At 37.7% G+C, this 25,631-nt stretch overlaps 1 protein-coding gene across 1 annotated transcript; it reads right to left on the bottom strand.

Annotated features, from left to right (window-relative positions):
• Window positions 1-22,118: 22,118 nt before the first annotated feature.
• On the bottom strand, window positions 22,119-24,449 carry LOC132044937 (uncharacterized). The gene is made up of 2 exons (XM_059435476.1): window positions 23,497-24,449; window positions 22,119-22,913 (listed from the first exon to the last, which is right to left on the bottom strand). Exons 1-2 carry the CDS (start codon window positions 23,986-23,988, stop codon window positions 22,905-22,907), a joined length of 501 nt encoding a protein of 166 aa, XP_059291459.1. The 5' UTR covers window positions 23,989-24,449; the 3' UTR covers window positions 22,119-22,904.
• Window positions 24,450-25,631: the final 1,182 nt, after the last annotated feature.

The following is a 25,631-nucleotide window of genomic DNA, read 5'->3' as shown; positions in this document are numbered from 1 at the left end:
AAGTACATAGTTGGAATTTTTAGATACCCTTCTTAACCTTATAAGGTCTTCATGTCCATTTTGAGCTTTCGTTAGTTTACTCATAATGCAAATGACATGAAATTTCCAAGGTGTAACATTCCTCCCCCCTTAGGAACATTCGTCCTCGAATGTTACTCTTAGGGATTCTACAAAAATTTCGCCAAAGTCTCCCCTATAATATTCCATTAACATCCTATCGCAAAAAATATAAATATATAATGCCTCACAGGGCTACAATAACAACGACAATAATGGCCACACACGACCAAGAAATCATAAGAAGAAAGTATTACGTACCTGAAGACAATGGTGTCTCTGTTTGAACCTTCTCTGGGAGTGGAAACAACTATGGATACCTGAACTTCATATCTTCCTCAACTTCCCAAGTCAATTCTTCTGTATTATTGTTTCTCTATAGAACTTTAACTGAAGCTACATCTTTGGTTCTTAATCTCCGAATTTGTCTATCTAGAATAGTAATGGGAACTTCTTCGTAGGATAATTGCTCGGTGACCTAGACATAATCCACAGGTGCAATTCTGGAAGGATCTCCAACACACTTGCAAAGCATTGATACATGAAAAATTGGGTAGACTGTCTCCAAGACCTAAGGTAGATCTAACTCATAAGCCACCTGGCCTACCTTACGTACAATCTTGTAGGGCTTAATATACCGAGAGCTAATCTTACCGTTCTTAACATATCTCATGACGCCCTTCATCGGTGACACCTTTAAGAATACCTAGTCATTAGCTTGGAACTCTAGGTCTCGTCGGCGATTATCTGCATAAAATTTCTGACGACTCTGAGCTGTGAATAATCGATCCTGAATAAGATTTACCTTTTCCATGTCTTGCTGGATCAAGTCTGGCCCTATTAACTTAGTTTTTCCCACTTCGAACCACCCAACTGGTGATCTACACTTGCGCCCATATAATGCCTCATACGGGGCCATTTGGATACCGGAATGATAACTATTGTTATAAGCGAACTCAATAAGCGGTAAGTGATCATCCCAAGTACCTCCAAAGTCTAACACACATGCCCGCAACATATCCTCGAGAGTCTGGATGGTGCGCTCAGCTTGTCCATCAGTCTGTGGATGAAATGCTGTACTAAGACTCACCTGAGTCCCCAAACCTTCTTGGAAGGACTTCCAAAAATTAGCTGTAAACTGAGTTCCTCTATCAGAAATAATGGATATTGGAACACCATGGAGTCGTACTATTTCTTTGATATAAAACTTTGCATAATCTTCAGCTGAGTATGTAGTTCTGACTGGCAGGAAATGAGCTGACTTTGTGAGTCTATCCATAATTACCCATATAGAATCATACTTACGCTAAGAATGAGGCAATCCTGTAATGAAATCCATATTAATCACATCCTATTTTCAAGTCAGAATTTCTATAGTCTACAATAATCCACCGGGCTTCTAATGCTCAATCTTCACCTGCTGACAGCTAGGACATTGACCTACGAATTATGCTATGTCTTTCTTCATTCCGTCCCACCAATAGGTGGATTTAAGATCATGATACACTTTTGTCGCTCCCTGATGAACGGAATAATAGGAACAATTTGCTTCCTCTAAAATCTCTTGACATAATCCTGCAACATCAGGGACACACAATCTGCTTCGACATCTGAGAACTCCATCTGCAGAAATTTCAAAGGATGACTTTTTCTTCTGAGAAAATGTATTTCTGTAATATACTAATATAAGATCCTCATACTGGCGTTCTTTCACCTCAACTACCAATGACGAAACAGCTGAATTCTGAATAGTAACTCCCATATTGCCTGAGAACACTAACTGAACTCCTAGGCTAGCTAACTATTGAAGCTTACGAGCTAACTCTCTCTTCTCTGGCTGAACATCACATAGACTACCCATAGATCTATGGCTAAGAGCATCAGCTACGACGTTCTTTCCCTGGATGATATAGAATGCTAACATCGTAATATTTCAACAATTCCAACCATCGCCTTTGTCGTAAATGCAACTATTTCTGCTTGAAAATATATTGAAGAATCTTATGATCTGTATAAATATCAACGTGAATGTCATACAAATAATTTCTCCATATCTTCAATGCATGAATCGCAACAGCTAACTCTAGATCATGGGTTGGATATTTTTTCTCATGTTTCCGCAACTGCCTTGAAGCATAAGCTATCACTTTACCGTGCTACATCAACACATAACCTAACCCAATACCTGAAGGATTACAATAAATAACGTAGCCCTCCGATCCTTCTGGAAGTGTCAAAACTGGGGCCAAAGTCAACCTATCCTTCAGCTTCTGGAAACTGCACTCACAAGCATCCGTCCATTGAAATTTAGCTGATTTTTGAGTCAGCTTCGTCAATGGTGCAGAAATAGAAGAAAAACCTTCTACAAATCTTCGGTTATAACCTGCCAAGCCCAGAAAACTACGAACCTCCGTAGGTGTTGTAAGTCTCGGCCAAGTCTTTGCAGCTTTAATTTTCTGGGTATCCACCCGAATACCATTAAGGAAATAATATGCCCCAAAAAAGTCACAGAATTTAACCAGAACTCACATTTTGAGAATTTTGCAAATAGCTCCCGAGCCTGAAGAACTCTAAGGACAACACGTAAATGATATGTATGCTCATCCTCGTATCGAGAGTATACCTGGATATCATCGATAAACACAATCACAAACGAGTCTAGAAAAGGCCTGAACACACTATTCATCAAATCCATGAACACCGCCGGTGCATTAGTCAATCCGAACGACATTACCCGAAACTCAAAATGACCATATCTAGTTCTAAAGGCTGTCTTCGGAATGTCCTCCTCCCTGAGTATCACCTGCTGGTACCCCGATATCAAATCTATCTTTAAGAACAATTTGGCACCCTGCAACTGATCAAATAAATCATCAGTCCTTGGAAGCGGATATTTATTCTTGATCGTCACCTCATTCAGCTGTCTGTAATCAATACACATCTGTAAGGAACCATCTTTCTTTCTTACAAACAACACAAGTGCTCCCCGCGGCGATGAACTAGTCCTGATAAAGCCTTTTTCTAGCAAATCTTTTAATTGCTCCTTCAACTCCCTCAATTCTGCGGGAGCCATTCTATAAGAAGGAATAGATATTGGGTTAGTATCTGGCAGCACATCAATGGCAAAATCAATTTCTCGCTCTGGTGGGAGGCCTGAAAGCTCATTTGGAAACACATTTGGAAACTCATTCACTACAGCGACAGATTGAAGAGTTGAAGACTTTGCTTCTATATCCTGAACCCGGACTAAATGATAAATACAAGCTTTAGTAATCATATTCCTTACCTTGAGATAGGAAATAAATCTACATCTCGGAGACGCTGTATTACCTTTCCAGTCTAAGACTGATTCTCCCGGAAACTGGAAACGAATCATTTTCGTCATACAATCGACATTGGCATAACAAGAAGCCAACCAATCCATGCCCATGATGACATCAAAATCTATCATTTTCAACTTAATCAAATCTGCCATGGTGCGACGGTCACAGAATATAACCACATAATTTCTATATACCCGACTAGCTATCGCTGGCTCACCAACGGGTATAGACACTTCAAAAGGTTTTAATTGGCTCAGGTTTCACCCCAAATCGACCAGCAACATAAGGAGTAACATATGAAAATGTAGAGCCTGGATCAATCAATGCATATACTTCATGAGAAGATACCGATAATATACCTATAACAACATCGGGGGAAGACTCGAAATCCTATCGCCCAGCCAAAGGCATAAATATGGTGTTGAGGACCACTCAAACTGGGCGCTCCTCCTCTACCTCTACCTCTACGACAACCTACCGGTGTCTATAAGCTTTGCCTCGGAGGGCGTACAGATGATGAAGAACTAGCTGCTAATCCCGTGGGCTGAACTGTACCTCTACCGCCTCGAAATGGACACGTACGCATAATATGACCTGATTGACCGCGGGCATAACAAACATCCAAACCTAATCGGCACTGTCCCCAATGTAGCTTACCACACTAAGTACATTGTGGTAAGGGTGGTCTCATTTGTCCTGAATAACCCCTATACTCAGAACCCGAAACTTTAACCCAGTCCGGAGTGAATAGGCCGATCAAATCTCTAGCCGGCAAATCATGGAGGTGCACTAGTCATTGAATGGCCTGAGTTCCTAGAGTACTGCTGTCTCCAACCTCCTCTAAACTCACTAACAGGACCTGAGGATCTAGCCCTCTTACTATAACCCTTATCATGCTCACGCTCACTCCCGCGCTGTTGCTGCCGCTCTTCCAAATTATGGGCATGGGCCTGAATGCGAGAAATATCCATACCGTCCTGAAGTGAAGCCGTCAAACAGTCAGCAATCAAATGTGGCCCCAAACCATTCATAAACCGGTGCACGTGATCCCCCATATCAGCTACCATGGCTGAAGCATACCTGGCTAAAGAATTATAATGAAGGCTATACTCTAGGGCACTCATATTCCCTTGTCTAAGATTCAAGAACCTATCAGCTCTGGCCCGTCGAACCTCTGGCGGCAAATAGTGTCGGAGAAAAGCATCTACAAACTCTTGCCATACCGGTGGAGGTGCGTTAACTCCTCTAGAAGACATCCAAACAGCATACCAATGAACCGCAACATCCCATAATCTATAAGAGGCCAACTCTACCGACTCAACATCCGAAACATGTATTACCCGCAATGTTCTCACCATTCCATCTATGAAGCTCTGCGGGTCCTCATTTGATTTTGACCCAAAGAATTCTGGAGGGTTCAAACTAATAAAATCACGAGCTCTGGCACTGATCACTCTATCACCATGACCCGTACCTTGTCGCTAAGCCTGAGCGGCTACTAACTGGGTCAGCAAATGGATGGCCTCTCTCATCTCCTGGCCTGAGGCATCTGGTGGAGGAACTGGGGGTGTTGGAGCAGAAGCTCAGGCTCCTCCGTGCTCCTCTGAAATGGGTGGAGTGTGAGAGGACTGAGATAGAGCCTCATTCTGGGACTTGCCCTTCTCTATATCTGTCAGCAGTACTCGTTCAGTCCTCGTATTTGCCACGGTCTTGCCCTTCTGGGCTGCTGTAGCTTTTCTCTTCACAGACATCGCTGAAAACATAATGCACGATTAAGAAAAGGGAAATTCTTATATCATGGTTCTATCACATGATGTATGATGAAGAAGAAGGTCAATCATTCCTAAATGCCCGCAGCCTCCTGTTTATAAGTATAGCGCGCTTCACACCCATTAGCAAGACTCTACTGGACACGGCTCATAGACACACCCTAGGACGAACTGCTTTGATACCACTTTTGTCACGACCCAATTCGAGGGCCTATGACGGGCACCCAGAGCTAACCTACTGAGCGCCTCTTAGCATACCTTTTATAATCATATCTAGGTGAGCCACTTGGCTAACTCATAACTATCACAAACTGAAATGAGACAAGTTCCATCGAACATATGCACGTCTATATAAACATTATTAACAACGCCCATATGTACAAGACGACAAGGCTACCAGAATGATATACAAAATATAAATAGATAAGGTTGTAGGGTATCTACCTATGTGCATCTGTCTATGAGCCTCTACATGCGCATGTAATATCATAAAGATGGGATAGGACCCCGCCATGCCCAAGTATGTACACAAAAGAAAAATACCAACTAGCTGCAGCTCCAGATCAAATGGAGCTCTTCTATGCAATCACTGATGAAGCAGCCTAGGGGTCTGGTCTGTCTCTTTGTCCTCCCGCGGGCATGAACGAAACGTCCACAAATGAAAGAACCTCAATACGAATAATGTACTGAGTAAGTAAGGCATGAATAGAAATATGAAGAAAGCATGAAGACAACATAAGATAAAGAGAACAATTTATTCCTCAGAATACCTTTTAATACGTCTGTCATGCATACTTAACCTTAATCTAATGGAAACATCTCATGCATATACATATAATGATACCATACCCAGCCATATAGGCTCGGCGTCATCCATACCAGGCCATAACAAGACTCGGTATTATCCGTACCAGACTATAACAAGGATCGGTGTTGTCTATACCCACCTGCAGTGGTGCGCGCGCAATAGATTTCATACCCGGCCATATAAGCTCGGTGTCAAAAAAATAGCTATATACATATGTGACATACATTAGTATCAAAAAGAAGTATTACAACTCTATCGGAGTGACATAAAGTCGGTAAACCCCCGATTTCTATTATGGAATCACCATCATCATCATCACCATAAAGAGCGTTTACCAAATATATCTTAAGAATCTTGAAAGTCATGAGCTTCTAGCATTTTCTAAGAAACAGGACATTATGGATATCTTAGATGGATTCACAATAACGAAATCATGCCTTTGGAAAGAAAGGGTTAGCCTTAACATACCTTTACGTCTCCGTAATTACTTAACGTTCTCCTACAAGGCCCGAAAAACTACATCCAAGAGGACTCATACTAAAGTTAAGTCTTGAAAACACTCTTAAGTTCAAACTAGAGTAATTAACGAGCTGACGGAATTTGGGTAGCACTTCCCCTATTTTATCAACTTCCACCATATTACAAAACAATGCCCAAACAACCATAATAATATCCAAAATACCATATTCAAGAAGATATATTCAATTTAGCCTCAAATTAGCTCAAAATGCTCTTTCAATTTCACCCCATAGTCATCAACATCAATTTAACACTTTATGACTTCTCCACTTTAATTCTTTTCCTTTCCAAGAATGACTAATAATTACATCAACTCAATCATATAAATAATATGAAGAACATACCTTATAATAGAGGAACTTCTCCTCACTCAACTCCCTTCAAGACTAAGTTTATCACAACTTTGGAGAGAAACAAGAATCATCATCTTCCATGGATTTATCTTGGAGTTTTGATGTTTGATCTTCTCTTTGATGGTGTGGAAGGTTTTGGAGTATTGTGGAACATTCAAGAACTCTTTATAAATGTGGGGAAATAAGTGTGGGAGGTTGATGTACAAATGGGATCTTTTGGGATTTAAAAAGGTGTCAAATTCCCCCCCTCCCCCCATCTCGAATTAATTTGTGGTGGAGATGCTGCCGAATCTCCTCTCCTCTCCATAGGGACGAGGTTGGGCTGTGAGGCCAGCTAATTGGGTGAGTTTTCAGCCAATATGCGGCTCAACACACTTAGTATGCGGCCACATATTGCTCATTTTTCCCCGGTTTCGCGAAAAATGTGTTCTTTTGATTCGTTTGACCTCCAATCCTTATGGAACCTTCTTGGCACTTGTATAAATATTTATTAACCATCTAAGGGGCCCTATATCTCCCCCTCAAGGAAATGGTAAGCAATATATATATCTTAAATGATACGAAGTCTTCCCAAATATGACTCAAATTCCAATTTCTTCGACAAACTTACTTCCGCCACTTCATATGACTCTGAAACCTTAAAGTACATACTTGGAATTGTTAGATACCCTCCTTAACCTTATAATGGCTTCATGTCCATTTTGATCTTTCGTTAGTTTACTCATAATACAAACGACACGAAATTTTCAAGGTGTAACACAATTCTAACTCGTAAGCCACTTGCTCGATCCTTCGCAGGATTCTATATGGCCCAATATAGCGGGGACTAAGCTTCCCCTTCTTCCCAAATCTCGTAACGCCTTTAATAGGAGAAAATTTCATAAACACCCAATCATCAACTTGGAACTCTAGGTCTCTATGCCGCACATCCAAATAGGACTTTTGGCGACTCTGAGCCGTTTTCAACCGCTCCTGAATTAACTTAACTTTCTCCATATCTTGATAAACCAAGTCTAGACCTAACCACTCTGCTTCACCAACCTCAAACCAACCAATTGGCGACCTACATATCTGCCCATACAAGGCCTCAAATGGTGCCATCTGGATACTAGAGTGGTAGCTGTTATTATAAGCAAATCAATGAGGGGTAAAGGATCATCCCAATTACCTTTAAAATTGATAACACAAGCCCTCAACATATCCTCAAAAATCTGAATGGCACACTCTTCCTGGCCATCTATTTGAGAATGAAAAGTTGTGTTGAGGTTGACCCTCGTGCCCAATCCTTTCTGAAAGGATTTCCAAAAGTTTGCAGTGAACTGAGCACCACGACCTGAAATGATGAACAAAGGAGTCCCATGCAATTAGACGATTTCCTGTAAATACAACTTGGCATAATCCTCTGCTGAATCTGTAGTCTTCACTGGCAAGAAGTGAGCTGACTTGGGAAGTCGGTCTACAATCACCCAAATCGAATCATGCTTTCGAAAAGAGCGAGGTAAACCTGTTATGAAGTCCATGTTTATCATCTCACATTTCTAAACTGGAATTTCTATACTCTGAGCCAACCTACCCGGCCTCTGGTGTTCGGCTTTCACTTGTTGACAATTTGGACACTTAGCCACAAAATCTGCTACGTTCTTTTTCATGTCGTTCCACCAATAAATCTCCTTAAGATCATGATACATTTTTGTGGAACCTGGGTGAATAGAACACCTGGAATTGTGGGCTTCAGACATAATTCGATCTCCCAGCCCATCTATGTCTGAAACGCATAGGCTCCCTCTGTACGTCAAAGTACCATCATCTCCCCCTTGTTCAAAAGCCATAGTCTTGTGTTTGTGAATCCCCACCTTCAGCTCTAATAAGTCAGGATCACTAAACTGCTATTCCTTCACTTTGGCTACTAGTGATGATTCAGCCTTGTTCTGAACAACAACACCACCATCTTCGGAGTCCAGAAGCCAAACTCCTAGACTTGCTAAGAGATGGACTTCCTTCGTCATAGTTCTATTGCCTGCCTCAACATGAGCTAAGCTTTCTATGGAACGCCGATTGAGAGCATCGGCTACAATATTTGCTTTCCCCGGATGATGGAGGATATCAACATCATAATCCTTGAGAAATTCGAGCCATTTTCTTTGTCTAAGATTCAGCTTCCTTTGCTTGAAAATATACTGAAGACTCTTGTGATATGTGAAAATATCAACATGCACTCCATACAAATAATGGCGCCGGATCTTTAGCGTGAATACCATGGCTGCTAACTCAAGGTCATAAGTCGGTTAATTCTTCTCATGGGACTTGAGTTGTCTGGACGCAAGCTATAACCTTGCAATGCTGTATTAAAACACATCCAAGACTAACTCTTGAGGCATCACAATACAGCATGAACCCTTCGGTTCCCTCTGGTAGCGTCAAGACTGGAGCTGAAGTCAACCTCTTCTTCAACTCCTCAAAACTTTTCTCGCAAGCGTCTGACCAATGAAACTTGACGTTCTTTTAAGTCAGCCTAGTCAAAGGGGATGAGACAGAGGAAAATCCCTCTACAAAATGCCTGTAATAGCCTGCTAAACCCAAAAAACTTCCTATATCGGATACTGAGGTGGGTCTAGGCCAATTTTTCACTACCTCTATTTTCTGAAAATCCACTTTCACGCCTTCGCCTGAGATGACATGGCCCAAAAACGCTACTGATTTCAACCAGAATTCACACTTAGAAAATTTCGCATATAGTTTGCGACCCTGCAGTGTCTGCAATATGATTCTGAGATGTTCTGCATGGTCAGTCTCGCTACGGGAATAAATCCGGATATCATCAATAAACACAATAACGAACAAATCAAGATAAGGCTTGAAGACCCTGTTCATAAGGTCCATGAAAGTTGTTGGCACATTCGTCAAACCAAATGACATCACTAAAAATTCGAAATGCCCATAATGAGTCCTAAAAGTTATATTAGGAATATCATCTTCCTTAACCTTCAACTGATGGTACCCTGATCTACGGCCAATATTGGAATAACACTGGGCACCCTGAAGTTGATCGAATAAATCATCTATTTTGGGAAGAGGATACTTGTTCATAACTGTGACTTTATTCAACTAACGATAGTCAATACATATATGTAGAGACCCATCCTTCTTTTGGACAAACAAAATCGATGCGCCCCAAGGTGAGATACTTGGTCTTATAAATCCCTTATCTAGAAGATCTTTCAACTGAATTTTTAGCTTCTTCAACTCTGCTGAAGCCATTCTATAAGGCGGAATAGATATCAGTTTAGTGTCAGGAAGTAGATCAATTTTAAAGTCAATCTCCCTATCGGGAGTGAATCCGAGAAGATCTTCAGGAAACACTTCTGGGAACTCATTTACAATTGGTACTGATTGGAGAGTGGGAATTTGAGCATCTGCATCCCTAACTCAAACTAGATGATAGATATATCCTTTAGAGAGCATCTTTCTGGCTTTTAGATAGGAAATAAACCTACCCTTAGGTGCTACTGCATCACCTTTCCGTTCTAAGACTGGTTTACCGGGAAATTCGAAACTTACTATCTTGGTTCTAAAACCCACTGTGGCATAATAGGACTCTAACCAATCTATGCCCATGATTACATCGAAGTCTACCATCTCCAATTCTTCTAAGTCTTCTACAAAAGAAGGCGATGATACACTTTGATTGGACATCCCCTATAGATATATCTAGCTATAACTGATTCTCCAAGTGGAGTGGACACTTCATAGGGTTCACACAACTTTTCTGGTTCTATCCCAAATTTCTTAGCAATATATGGGGTTACAAAAGATAGGGTGGATCCTAGATCCATAAGAGCGTAAACATCAAAGGTGAAGACTGTTAGCATACCTGTGACAACATCTCTACGAGTCTCTGTATCCTGACGGCCTGCCAGCGCATACAAGCGGCTCTGACCACCCCCCGTATTACCAGACTTTGCTGCACCACACCCTTGTTGACCCTGAGAATTGTGGGAAACTGCTGAATTGGTGGACTGAGCCAGATTACCACAAGTATTCTGCCTTGCGGAGGGACAATCCCGCAAGAAGTGACCCTATTAGCCCCACCCATAGCAACCATCCATACCCAAACGACACACTCTTGAGTGGATCTTTCCACACTTGTTGCAAGTAGGGTGCTGAAAACCTCTGTTGCCCACGTTGGCCTGTGTCTGCGAACCTGCTGCTTTCTGAAATTCTGAATTTTCCTGTTAAACATGGACCTCTGAACTGGCGCACTAGCTGAAGATGGAGCAGGTCCTGATTTTGGTTTTCGGTAGAACTGGCAGTTACTGCCTTCTTGAGATCCCCCATGGCTGACATTCCCTACAGACTTAGCTCTCTCGCGAAATTCCCTGCCCTTCTCTTTTTGTAGTCGCTCTTCTTCCTTCAGCCTATCTTCATCCCTTTGAACGAATGCAACCATCTTAGTAATGGTCATGTCATTGTTCTGAGCAGCTATATTAACATCATCATGCAAGTTTGGTATAAGGCCCAACACAAATTGCCTAACTCTGGCCCTTATATCATGCACCATCTTCGGAGCATACTTGGCCCGAGCGATAAACTTAAGGTAGTACTCATTCACACTCATCTCATTCTGTCTGAGTCTCTCAAACTCTAAAGCCTTAGCTTCCAAAACCAAAATGGCCAAAAAATGCTCAAGAAACGCGTCTGCAAACTCTTTCCAAGTCGCAGGAGCAGCATCTTCCCCTCGGGACTCTTCCCATGTTTCATACCAAGTGTTAACAACATCCTGCAGCTGGTACGTAACAAACTCTACTGCCTCTGGGTCTGTAGCATGCATCACTCGAAATATCACCTGAAAATCATCAATGAATTTTTGCGAATCCTCATCCTTTTTAGACCCTATGAAAACTGGAGGTTTCATGTTAACGAATTCCCTAGACCTAGAACTACTTGTCCCATCAATAGCACCTGTTTCCTGCCTCTGAGCCTGAGTAGCAACAATCTGGGTGAGCAACTGGATAGTTCCCCTGACATCCATGTCTGAAGCACTGGGCAGCAGAGTAACTGGGACCTCCGCAGGGCCTCTAGTAGCAGGTGAAGGTGTAGGAACTGAGGTAGCTCCCTGGATCTGAGTGTTTTCTTCCTGAGCAGTATCAGGCATAGCCCTCTGGCTAGTAGCTAAAGTCCTCTTGGTGTACTTTCTTTTCGCAGGCATTATCTGAAATACGTAATACGAACGAGTTAAAAGGATTCCTAAAAGCATAGTTCTAACTGCATGATCTATAGTTTGAAAGAAGTGAGACGATCCTAGATGTCTTGGTGGTCAACTGTTTACAATGTAAGAGTGACCCCACTGGACATGGGTTCATAGACTCCTTTGGACACTTGAACCTAGTGCTCTGATACCTAGCTTTGTCACGCCCGAACCATGTCTCTTACGCTCTCCGGCAATGACCTCGTAGGTTATCAAGTGCTTTTCTCACCATCATATCAATCATATGAGCAAATAAAAGGCATGTCATGCATGGAATCACTTTCAATAACAACACATATTATAGAATCAAATAATGCATGCCAAGAATACTAAACACAATCCAAGTCATTACTTCCAGCCTTTCCTTTCCATGAGATAAGTGAGAATCAAATGACAAATTAGGTCAATCAACACAACGTATTAGCAAATATGGCGACATGCCCACATAACAACATCCATACCAAACCACTGGATTTATCACCACAACCATTCCCGAAGGCCTATCATGCTTTCCCGTCAATACTACAAACCACATGCGATTCACTAATCAGAGTCTAACAAAGGTAAGACGTAACCTACCTCAGTGTCGCACATGTGCCACGAACTATCCAACTTGAGACTTTCCTTTTCCAATCGCCTACAAATGAGCAAAGTCTAACAATTACCAATTTCTAAATTAATATACGATCACGAGGATGTTCAAATATTTGCAAAAGGATTCGGGTTCAAAAGTCAACCCAAAAACCCAAATTCCAACCCCGAAAGTCAAAATGGTAATTTATTAAGAAATTGGACCTAACATGATCAAATTACCTATGTGCCATACGAGCCCATCAATACCCATATTGGTATACTTTAAGGGAAACCCAAAAATGAACCCAAAATAGCCCATACTAAGCCCAAGGGCAAAATTGGAAATTAAGAGCAAAATTACATTACCCATAATCTATATAGTCACAATCCTTAATTTCATGGAATTCTAATCACAATTAGGCCTTCCATTTCATTAATTACCCAACATCCCTAATTCATGTAAACTCTTATTTTCCCCACCTAGAATTATGGATTAAATGGTGAATCTAATAATGGAATCATGTATTTATGCCTAGATGAGGATTAGAAACTTATCCCAAAGTAAAATGTTGAATTTGGAACTTGGAATCACCTAAAATCGAGCTCCAAAACTTAAAATATTTGAGAATGAAGTCTCAATTCGAACTCTTGGATTAAAATACTGATTCAGAGATTTCCTTCATCGCGATCGCGGAGCAGGCTACGGGATCGCGATGGCACGCCACCCGGCCCAAGAATTTTGGCCTTCGCGAACGCGAGAGGTGTCTCGTGAACGCGAGGCTTTGAGCCTGGGCTGGCCCAATGCCAATCCTCTTTGCAAAAGCATGATGGGCCGCGTTCCTTGAGAACGCAAAGGTGGAAACCAGATAGCCGGACACCAGAAAAATTTGGTGTCCCCAAAACATGGAATGGGTATTCAAAACTCACCCGGAACCTCCCGGACACAAACTAAACATGCAAACTAAGTATAAACGATGCTACAAACTCACTCACGCACTTGGAAATTCCAAAAGAGGTCATCTTGACCCGGTCAACCCACAAATGCCTAAAAACTAGAATTTCACCCAAATGACCAAAATACCCTCGAGGCCCTCAAGAATCGAACCAATCACTCGACCAAGTCATAATCGACCTTTTGGACCTCATGAAACCGATGAAATTTCTGAAAAGACTCATTTCTCCAAAAGTCAACTATAGCTCCACACTTTTTCGGTTATTCAACTTAGAAAACTCTAAAATCCTCAAAACCAACCATGTCTCAACCGATTGCCTCGGGAATCATTCCATCCATCCCCGCAAGTCAAATACACTCTAAAAAACCAAGGGGAAGGGTCAACAGGGGTAAAAGGATAAAATGCCTAAAATGACCAAGCGGGTCGTTACAGACTTACAGTAGACCCTACTCACTATCAAGTTCATAATCCTAGCGTACCATGGCACTTTTGCACCAGGAATAGCAAAAAGTTGCTCATCGAGAAAATCTTCTTGGATCTGCCCATTTCCACTATATGATCATGACTCTCCAGTCTCGATAAGTGGTCAGCTATATGAATCTTTGTCCCCTTACGATGTTTGATCTCTACATCAAACTCCTATAGTAGGAGAATCCATCGAATAAGCCTAAGCTTCGCATCCTTCTTGCAGAATCAATAAGGGATTGCAGCATGATTCGTATACATAATAACATGAGTCGCCACAAGATAGGATCGAAACTTATCGAAGGCACACACCACGGCCAACAACTCCTTTTCAGTAACAGTATAGATCATCTGAGCAGCATTAAGAGTCTTGCTGGCATAATAAATCGGGTAAAAGATCTTATCTTTTGTCTCGCCTAGAGCAGTTACCACACCAATATCACTAGCATCACACATCAACTCAAATGGCAAGTTCCAGTCAGGCGCTATCATTATTGGTGCAGTCATCAACTTCTGCTCAACCCCCTCAAAAGCCTTCGAGCATGCATCATTAAATACGAATTTTACATCCTTCTCGAGCAACTTGCACATCGAACTAGATATTTTGTAGAAGTCCTTAATGAAGCGTCTGTAAAAACCATCATGACCAAGAAAACTATAAGTGCTGACACCCAATTTTTGCCCTCCAAAATTTCAAATTAACTAGTCAAGTTCTTGAATTTCAAACAGAGTAAAATAATCATTCGTAAAAATAAAAATATGTTCTTAATTTGTTTGGGTGCTATTTTGCCATTTCATTTGGCAAAATACCCTAATATATATTATATATATTTTACGTAAAATTTTGAGTATTAATTATGTCTATTTGAAATATCAACTTACGTAAGAAACAAGTATTTTAATTAAGTATGTATTTTTAATTACTATAATTAGTACGTTATCACAAATAAATATTCTACTCTGTTAAATTCAAGAAACATAATTAATTATTTAAATGATTCATCTCAATTTGGTTTAATTTTAAAAGAGCGGGTTTAATGTAAAAGCAATTGATTTTAATTGGCTATTCCATCAAATGTGCTATATTTTAAATCCTCAAATCAACCCCCTTATTTCATCGGACGAAAACCGTAAATGTACTAAGAAGGTATATTTACGGAAGATGACAATACTTGTCAGTTTACAAAATATATCAATAGATTTCTTGCAAAACCTATATGAATCTGGTAAAATAAAAAGAACCAAATAAAACACAGTAAATAACGTAAGGAAACTGCTTCCCTAATTTTATCCACTTTTCTCTTTCCATAAGAGATATTGTTTCCCGATTTTCTCCAACTTTTGCTCCTTTATTTTATCCACTTTTCTCTCCCCATTCAAAGTAAAGAGCTATTATTCCTAATTTTCTCCAACTTTTGCTCGAAAAGTCCATTCTAATCGGTAATTCTCTCATTCAAAATTCATACACAATCAATTTCTCGCTATGAATCAGATTCCATACAAAGTTCGTTATAATTTTTGTAATTGATACAAATCAGATTCCATACAAAGTTCATACACCAGAAAACAAATATGTATAAATTTTGTATGCAATATGTATAACTATATAAATTCGTTATAATTTTTATGTATAAAAGTTGTATGTATAGAATCTGATCAAAGTAAGTATAAATTATGAGAAAGTATGTATAATAAATCTATAATTTATACAAATCAGATCTCATACAAAGTTCATACACCAGAAAATAAATATGTATAAATTTTTGTATGCAGTATGTATAACTGAATAAATTTGTTATAATTTTTATGAATGAAATATCTATAAAAGTTGTATGTATATTTTGATTATGATAAAGTACATATAAATTGTATAAAATCTGAAATCATATCATAGTACGAGAGAAATGAATTTTAGGTCTGAAAATGGTGTCTATCAACAGTTGTAGAGGGGGAAAGCGAGATATTTTTGATAAGAAAATAACCTGATTGGTAACACTCCTAAAATTAAGCTCACATCTAAAAGTCAGATTCTCTTCATAATAAAAAATCCCCAAAATTGTGGCTATCCCATTAACCCAAATCTGATATACTTTGTAATTTTGTTGGCATATTTTGTAAATAAGGAAAAGTATCTTTATGTTCTATAATATAGAATCTTAAGTAGTATTATTAGGTCATTTTCGCTATTTCATTTGATTTTCTGAGACCAATCCACAAGACACATGGCATAGCCCAATTACCCATTAAATCCCAAACAAATCCTAATCCTCTAAATCAGCCGCCTCAAGGCTCAAAGCAAACGAACTAAATTCAATTCTGTGTAGATTAAGTTTCTTAGATTTTCCCTCCCGTTAATGTTGATTATCATGTAGTATGTTGTTTGAATGCAACTTTGAGCTCATACATAAGGAAGCGTGGCTACTTGGAACTTTTTCCCAGATCTATCCTATAACTGCTACGTTGGTTTTCCAACACTAATGAGTAACCCCTGTGGGTGCTTAACTTTATATGTGTTTGTAGACCGGAATGTGATCTTCTGTTATTTGGTAGCTCTTAAAGTTAGGATTTGATTAAATGGATCTCTTACAGTACCAATAGGCACATGTGTGATTCAAATTTGTGAAATAGAGCTCCACATTTTACTCTGTGACACTGTTTAAGAACATATTGTGCTGAACAAATGCTTAGCTGTGTTTATTAGCAAGCTGTAAGTTGTTTGTTTTCGGGTTCTTGGCATTTTGCAACCCTAATGTGTGCTCATTTTTTTGATTTGCACCTAATTCTATTATTTTTAATGATTTGCATCCTAATCTCTTCATTTCCTTGCAAAACAACAAAAAACTCTTGTTCTTAAATTATCCACAAGGGCAAAACAGGAAACACAAAAATAAGTATAGTGCTAAATGAAAAACTGATTAACATCTCCCTAGAATACCAGTAGCAACCCAATTTCTTTCTCCAGAAATCAATTGCAAGAAGCTGAAAATAAGTGAACTATGAAAAATACCAAGATGAACAAAAAACAAGATTCTTAAAAACATAACTCTGATTAACCCACCAGAGAATCTACTTATGCCAGCTGTAATGGAGGCGGACGAACCCCAGTATATAGGAACACCCACTACGTCAAACGATGATTAGATGTATTACAAATATCAAATATATAGTTATACGAATTTTCACGTGCATTCTGCTTCGTTTGAACCTGTTTAATCCCCAAAGCATTAATCTATCCCAAGATATCTTAAAATTAAGGATCATCTAATTCTCCTACATTTTTCTCGTCATATAAACTGTAACCAAATTTAAAAGGCTCTCATTAAATACCTTACCTAATGCAAGAGTGCCAGTCTATATTTGTTGTTTTTGTCTATAAGGTACTTTGATTGAACTTTAATCTGTTTTTGCCAAGTGTTCATGGATTGAAAAAAATTTACCTTCTGATTTTAGGATCTATACATACATATATATAAGTGTGTGTTGGGACGGGGGCATCCAACCTTTTAGAGAAAAGTGTATATATCATATTCATCCGGATTCTTGTCTAGTTTCTATGATAACAAGTTAAACACAAAAGATTTTTTCGTTTTGCACTATTTTTTGTGTATTTTTCCTGTTTTGCCCTCAGGGATAATTCAAGAGCAAGAGGTTTTTGTTATTTTGCAAGGGAATGAAGAGATTGGGGTGCAAACCATTAAAAATAATAGAATAGGGTGCAAATCAAAAAAACGAGCACACATTAGGGGTGCAAAATGCCAAGAACTCTTTGTTTTCAATAGCTAATCTTGATTCTACTTAATTAAAGTGTTTTTTTTTCCTTTTTTGCTTGAGTAGTTAAATGCCTATATATAAGTTGTTATTTCCCCGAGTTAAATATTCTCTTCTTTCAAACAAGTTGCAGTTGAGCATAAGTTTTTTTTTTTTTTTTTTTATTGGTTGAAATCAGTATCCTTTTAGATCTTCACACTAAATATGGGTTGAATAAAGATTGTAAAACAGTGAGGTTAAGTATTGCTTTTCCAAAATTATTAACTTTCCAGTTAGTTCCCAAGTTCATGGTATGAACACAAAACATATGTTTCAACTCAATTTTCCCTTTTGTCTGACTAATTACTCTAAAGGAGTAAGGAATGAAACTCTTAGCTGTTTAATGATAAGTTCACCTTCCTTACTTTTCTCTGATTTGCCTAGAAAATAATCATGATGGATCCTTCAAGTCATGTGCTTTTTTGTGTGTTTCTTGTCACTAGTTTCAGTACGGCTGAGAATAAGATGTTTGTGTCTTGAGTATCTATTTCTACTGTCTCATTTGACTATGAGCATTGAGTTTGGTGTGAAGTTTTGTAATCTTGTTGGAAGTTTAGACCCCTGAATTCCTTGTTTATAAGATTATAGGCATGGACTGATTTTTTTGAGAGAGTAAGTATCTTGTTCAAATCTCCAATGTATTCCCTCAGTTCTTTGTTTTTTTTTTTAAAAAGTAAGTTATGTAGATTCAGATTGTGAGTCTAATCCAGTCTTCTCTTAGTTTGTTAATTTGCCTCTCTTCTCTTTTGTCAAATAAAGATTGTGTTTTCAAACCCCAAAGGTTAACTTTTTTTTTTTTTTGTTTCAAAATTTAGAATCTATGAACCTATGTTATTTTTCAAAATAATGAATCTGCCCAAATTTGTTTTCTTGTTGTAAAAAACTTTTGAGTTATGAAATATACCTTCTGAGCTATAATCATTTTTTGACTTTAATTCCAAATCAGTTACTAGTCTTAGGGATTGAGAATTCTCTTCCTTCAGGAATATCTAGCTATTCTTCTGATTAAGATGTCTAATGAACCTGAATGCTTGTTAAAATTTCCCGAATTACATATTGAATCATGTTAAATAGTGGTTGTTTGGTTTGCCTAACTAAAATGATGTCTGCCTATGTAGCTCTAAATACCCCTGGTTTTCTTTTCAACTTGATAGGTTTGAGGTTGATAAGTTTCAAGTTCAAAGATAAGTGTTTATGGTTTAAGAAGAAACAGAGTTTAAAATATGGATAGACATAGTTCATTGACGAGTGTTTAGCTTATATGAAATTTAACTCGTACTCTGTCAAATTATAGTATAGAAAGATGTTGAACCCATAGAGATTGATTTATCTATTCTACGAATGTTTCTTATTTTAATTACTATTTGAGAATATCAGAAAGAGTTGATTGATGAGGAAATTAACTAAAAATGTGTAAATAAAGCAATGGAGTAATATTTTAATTTTTTTACAAATATAATAAAAGTGTTGGGATGTCGACTTCACTTAATATGTCTATTATATAGTAAATTTATTTATTCTCCAATTTTTATTTCTCAAAAATGTATAAATGCCTCTTGCGATTACATTTATATATTATTACTTAAGTTGAACAATTAATTGCACTCCTCTCGGTTATACAAATTAATTATCAAAACAGTAATGTTGAAGAACAAGGAATGTATGCTTGAACTGAAACATGCTCTTTATAGTAAGTCCCTTTCGGTTACCTTACTTGCCATAACTAATTACTACACTATCCACCTCTCTCGATTACAAATAAGTTTAAAATTAATTATAACATAAAAGAGATAGATGTTACTAAATAAACGTTAACATCTATCAATGCGACAATTAACTTACGTTACTTCTTCCGCCTCTTTCGATGACAGAATTAGTAAAAAGATAATTTGTAGCATAAATTTGATAGACACTAAAAAATAATATAACATCTAACTATAAAGCAGATAAAGTTAAATAAAAAGCTTCAGCTCAAACATGTGAAATTGAGGAATAATAACTACTATTATATAGAAATATTAAGATCCGTCATTCTCCCAACACATAAGAAAGTTACTCCATATTGGAGTTAGTACTACTAATGGAAATATTAAATCCATTAAATAAGAAAATAGGAGAAATATTCAAGAAGAATAATTTCACTATTTAATTAAAAGCAGGAACTAGAATAACTTCCTACACTGAATAACCGAAGAAGCTATAAAGAAAAGGCTCTAGAATGGAAACAAAGTATTATTTTGCTTCCTCTGCGTTTTCGGTCCCCATAAGCAGCTTCAAATGTTGATATTTATAGAGTTTTTTTCTTCAGCAATATCTTCCCCTGTGCACACAAGCTTTTTGCAATATTTTGCTTCCAATTTAGCCAATCAGCAATAGGATGTTGATTAAAGAAAATGGTATGTTCACGAACTCTTTTTCCAACTTGCATGTATACATAGCTGCTCCCTTTCTTTTACTGAGAATAAGGTATGTCTTCCTTTTCCTTTAGCTTTCTTAGTTTTTCTTTATTTTTTATTCAAATTATGTCATTTCCTGCAAAGAAAGTATAAATATTAATATGAAAAAAAAAATAACATACTTATTTTAAGCATAATATTTTTATCTCATCAAACTGCACCACACTTAGCATTTTATCGTCCTCGAGGAAATTTCTGACCTCCTTATGTAAGAAAACACTCAAGTCAACAGTTAGTACATAGTTACTCGAATTTCCCAAAGAATTTGATATCACCTGTTATTTTTAATAAAGTTTCTAGAATCGGTTCTTCCTTTTTGATCTTTTATCTATCATCCTGCATAAGATCAACTTTTACATACAGAAAATATTCATCAATCAATTTTGTCCAAGATAATCATAGAATAGTGTATATTAAATAACCATAGGCTTGCCCTGTTTGTAAATCTCCACTAATGTAAACTAACACTAATCGTAGAATCTTTTAGGACTTTATACTGGCTTGTAATGCTGGTTGAGTGCTTTGGTAGGGCATAGGGTATATATTTATAGTGACTGATCTGTTCCCTTGGCATTGGAAGGATGGAATTGTTTTTCAAGTTCAGCTATCCTTCAAATTTCAACAACCGTACCACATAAGTAGATCGACTGGATGTTGTTCACAACAATTTATTCATTATTCATACATATATATAGCTTCAATTTTTTTTTTTTTTTTTTTTTTTTTTTTGAATTCTATAACCTTTCTCAAGTGCAATCTCAGCAAACAGAGCATTTTGGCTATATGGGAAAAAACATATGGTAAACAAACTATTTATTATTTTTCTGAGAGAGTTTCTGCAATACATGAGCAGAATATGTCAATATAGCTTAACAGAATAGGTTTGCTTCAAGAAATGGTTTCAGGCTCAAATCTAGAAAACTAGGGATTTTTTTTAAGTGACTAAAGTGTTTAGTTATATGGGATTTGAAGAAGGCCTAATTCATTTTCCAGATCAGTGCAGTTTAAGATTTCGCCTTAATAACAAACAAGGCGAGTTCTAGTAATTTTCAACACTTTAAATGATGCAATTGAGCTGATTGAAATTAGAACATTTCAGTACTTTACTGCTAAACTTAATACAAGAATGATAGAACAAAAATTTCAAGTGAAGGATCTTTTTTCCAGAAAAGATCTTAAAATAGCAAGTGATATTTCAATTCTTTGCTTATTTCTTGTATTTCTGTTTAAACTGCGTCTCGAGGTTTCAAATAAAGGAGTTGTCAAATTCTTTCGCATTATGGTGCATTAGTCAAATTTATCAATTTAACGATCTATGAGACGGTGTCTTGATTATTCTGGCCAGAAAAAAAAATGAATCCAAAGGAATTGAGTCCATTTTTTTTTTATGTTTGACAGAGCCTAATCAAGCAAGTGTATATTAGTATTAAACAACAATGCCTTGTCCAAAGAACACCAACAGTTAAATGCAAATTTTAGATGGAATAAGAGATGGTTCAAGCCTCACCTGGTTATTTTCCTGCAGCAATAGAAGTACAAGTCTACTAAATATTTCTATCAAAACGGTGCTTGAGTAAAACAAACAGGATAAGTTCTTGTATCTACCCACATTAATCCATGGCATTGTATGCAAAGGTAGATAACTAGGAACTTATTCTAGAATTGAAAGTAGAAAAATTAATCCTTTTTCAACTTTCTGCACAACATTTAAAATCAAATTAAGCTTTGACACTATCTTAACCACCATTAGAAACAATTTATGAGGCAAACTCTTCACAAATAAATTAGCACAGGCTTAGCAGATGAAGAAACCTCAAATTTTGGCTTAATAATTGATTAACCTCTAACAATCCACACCTTCACAGTTAAAACCAAAAGGAAACCAATCACAGTACTTGCTAAGCATTCATCTCCATAATAAACTAATAATAATATTAGCATCATTATATTAACAAAATTATGCATTTTTACATTAACATATGCATCAGTAAATATATATATATATATATATATATATATATATATATAGGGTAGTACATAGATGCATCTCTAGACTATTATATGCATCAGAAAACTAGCTAATTCTACCTTGTGGACTTTATGTGAAGGAGCAGGTACAAAAACAAAACCAAAGAGATCCTTTCCTCTACTCCTTCACTTATAGTCCACATTCATATTCTTCCACAAAAACTAACTTCAACAACTTAAGACTTCGGACCAAACAAAGGACACAAAAAGATGTTACTGATGTTACCTCCCCTGCACTTTAATCTTACATTGTCCCGAATGTAAGACTCAAGATGGGGGGTTTTGGGGGTATTACTCCTTAGTTGTACTGCTACTGGCACCATTTCCATCAACGATATTAGAAGAGTTCATTCCACTACCAACACTTGCTCCCGATGCCATTCCAATAGGCCGCTCTAACTCCATTTCGATATCCGCACACCCCGCATATGCTGGATCAACAAATCCAGGTTCAACTACATGATTACCTTGAGCACCTGGATGTGGGACAATTTCAGCTGCGACTTCTCCGCATAAAACTTGATTTCCCTGTGGTGGTGGCTGACAATTCATTTGTCCTACAGGGAAGTTGAAACCTGTGTTCTGTAAAGCAAACGGAGGGGTGGTAGGGATATTAGGTAATCGCAATATAGCTACCACAGTAATTATCATATACCCAAAGTTTTGTAAAATGGTGGTAGTATAAAACATATGCTCTATTTGCATTGCTCGTAGTGCAACGAGTTCATGCCTTATCTGTTGTTGTTCGTTGTAGATATGGTCAATTCTTTCGTCCAACCTTTCAAAATATGCAGCAAGTTCTCCACGCCCTGGTGGTCGTCTTCCTGGCCCATTATTCAGTCCAACACATGGGCCAAGAGCGCGCAATGTCGGCATCCCAATGTTGGATGGTAGAACAAATCCAAAGTCCGGAGTGGGTGGGTTTCCAAATATTTCGATCAACAGGGTGATAGTAGATCCAAAAGACATAGATTTCACAGATTTTTTTGTTCGACAACGCTTCATGGTGTCACATATGATTCTGCCTACGTTAATAGGATAGTGATGCATGATCGCATATAACCAACGAGCTCTCCTAGGTCGAATTTCATAGGTGTTTCTATTTGGTTCTAATCTGGAACTCAAGAATAGCATCCATACCTTCGCTACTAAACTGAGATTTTTGGTCGGAAACCAATCTCGCTGCCCATGTTGATCAACATGCCATTCAATTCCAAGAGGGCAGAGACCTGGAGCAATCTCGTCATCCCAAACTGGATTGCAAAGCAAAGCTTGCAAGGCTTCTTCTTCCAAATCAGGGGTTTCATACATCCTATTGATGACGCTTGGAGCAAAGAAGATAGTACGTCCCCTAACAGTGGAAGCATTAGTTGTTACATCCATATTGGAGTAAAATTCTCGTACAAGCATTAACACTGCCGGTCCGGGATTTCGGGCAAATTTGGTCCAGCGACGTGGTTCAATTTCAGTAAGCACAGGTTGAATCTGCTCATCATCCTCTTCTGTAAGGGCGAGTCCGCGTTCTTCAATGAGAGGATATTGCATTGCTTCCTTTTCCCATTCGTCGGCTTCAAGAGAAACAAACCTATTCCTATCAAACCTGTTGATATTTCTAAGACGTTGTGGTGCCATTTTCAGAACTGAGTTTTGAGATAAAAACAATTTTTTTTTGGCTAAATAGAGTTAAAGAGATGAACTGCTATTTTAGTATTGTTTTTGACTTATGAGTTCATTTATTAATTGGGTTGAGAGACTTTATAGGAGCAAAGTGACCTGTAGAGACGCTATACCACTATATATGGCGGTTCCTCTATATTTTAAAATGGTAAGATCAGTGTGTACTGTGTACACAGGTTTTGGATGGCAAATTAGTTTGCTGTGTATACATATACCTTTTACTATTAATGATTACCTTTCAGCTTTATTCTCTATCCATGTACAAGTCCTTTTGCATTCCTGCACACTAAGAGACTTCTCACTAAACTTAGCCACAAGGGTAAAAGATTTTTTTAATTTAGTCTCAATAATTGTATATTATATTATATATGTAGTAAGAGTATAATATATAGGTATATGTGTTAAATATATGTATAGGTATATGTATAGAACGTACATATCTAAGGAAAATTAATAGGTAGATTCATCACATATTTTTTTATATGGTTTAACTCATTTTTATATCATGTAAAACTCCTTCCCTCTCTCTCTCTCTCTCTCTCTCTTTTTTAAAAAAAAAAGCATAACTAATAATAACTGATATAAGGAGTTGTGTGAAACAAAACTATTTTTGCTACATCAATACGTGGAAGTATGGTATCAAAGACAAGTAATTTTATTTGCAAAAGTAGGTCCACGTCTAAATGTGCAGAAACATACAATCAAAAGGTCATTTTTATCCAACTTACTTATAAAGTAAGTTTCCTCAAAGTTTTCATTTTTTTTTATACATAAAACATTACTATAAATAATTACTTAAAAGGGAATAGCTTATATTACTATTAATAACTGTTTAAAAGATTAATGAGGGAATAAGAAAATAGTTCTGAGTTTAATGTCGCCAGCTCGACTTTTATATATATATATATATATATATTCAAGTAAAAAGGATAGTTGAAGCCTGTTTGTCGAAGATTCTGGTGACATAAGGCTTCAAATGATGACCATTTACTTTGAATTTTTCACCCCGATCTATATGTTGTATTTCAATGGCACCATAGGGGGTTCCTTTTGTTACAACGTATGGTCCTGTCCAGCGTGACTTAAACTTACCAGGTGTTACACCTCGAAAAATTTCATGTCGTTGTGCAGTAAATAGACTAACGCAGCGTGAGATGTATATGATGTCCCTACATGTAAGAAGGGGTACTTGACGATTCTAATTAAGATTCCAAAGATATTTGAGGCAAGAGAAGGAAGTTCGTTAAGGAGGGCGAAGCATAAGTCGTGTTTGGAAAGGTTTTGGAAAGAACCGAGCTAATGTTGATTCAATGATTTCTTGACGGAAGAGTTATAATGCTCCTGAGATTGTTAATGAAGTGTTAAACAAGTGTTAAGAAGGTTCCATAAGGGTTGAAGACCAAAGGGAGCGACAAAACAAGTTCGGGAGGAAGGTGAGTTATACGACCCATTATACGGTCCGTATAATGGTCCGTATAACAGTCACAGTGAGGGGTGATCACTGGGAGTATTATACGATCACTTATACGGACCGTATAAAATTATACGGACCGTATAAGTGTCCGCTAATCCATAGCGGGCAGATTTTAATTTTTATA

This window comes from Lycium ferocissimum, unplaced genomic scaffold (assembly GCF_029784015.1).
Source record: "Lycium ferocissimum isolate CSIRO_LF1 unplaced genomic scaffold, AGI_CSIRO_Lferr_CH_V1 ctg5555, whole genome shotgun sequence".
Classification (NCBI taxonomy): domain Eukaryota; kingdom Viridiplantae; phylum Streptophyta; class Magnoliopsida; order Solanales; family Solanaceae; genus Lycium; species Lycium ferocissimum.
The sequence above is the reverse complement of the archived record's forward strand: the minus strand, read 5'-3'. Positions and strand labels throughout refer to the sequence as shown.

Coding starts and splice junctions, on each gene's coding strand:
- LOC132044937 (XM_059435476.1), bottom strand. CDS start 23,988: ATGGCACCACAACGTCTTAGAAATATCAACAGGTTTGATAGGAATAGG.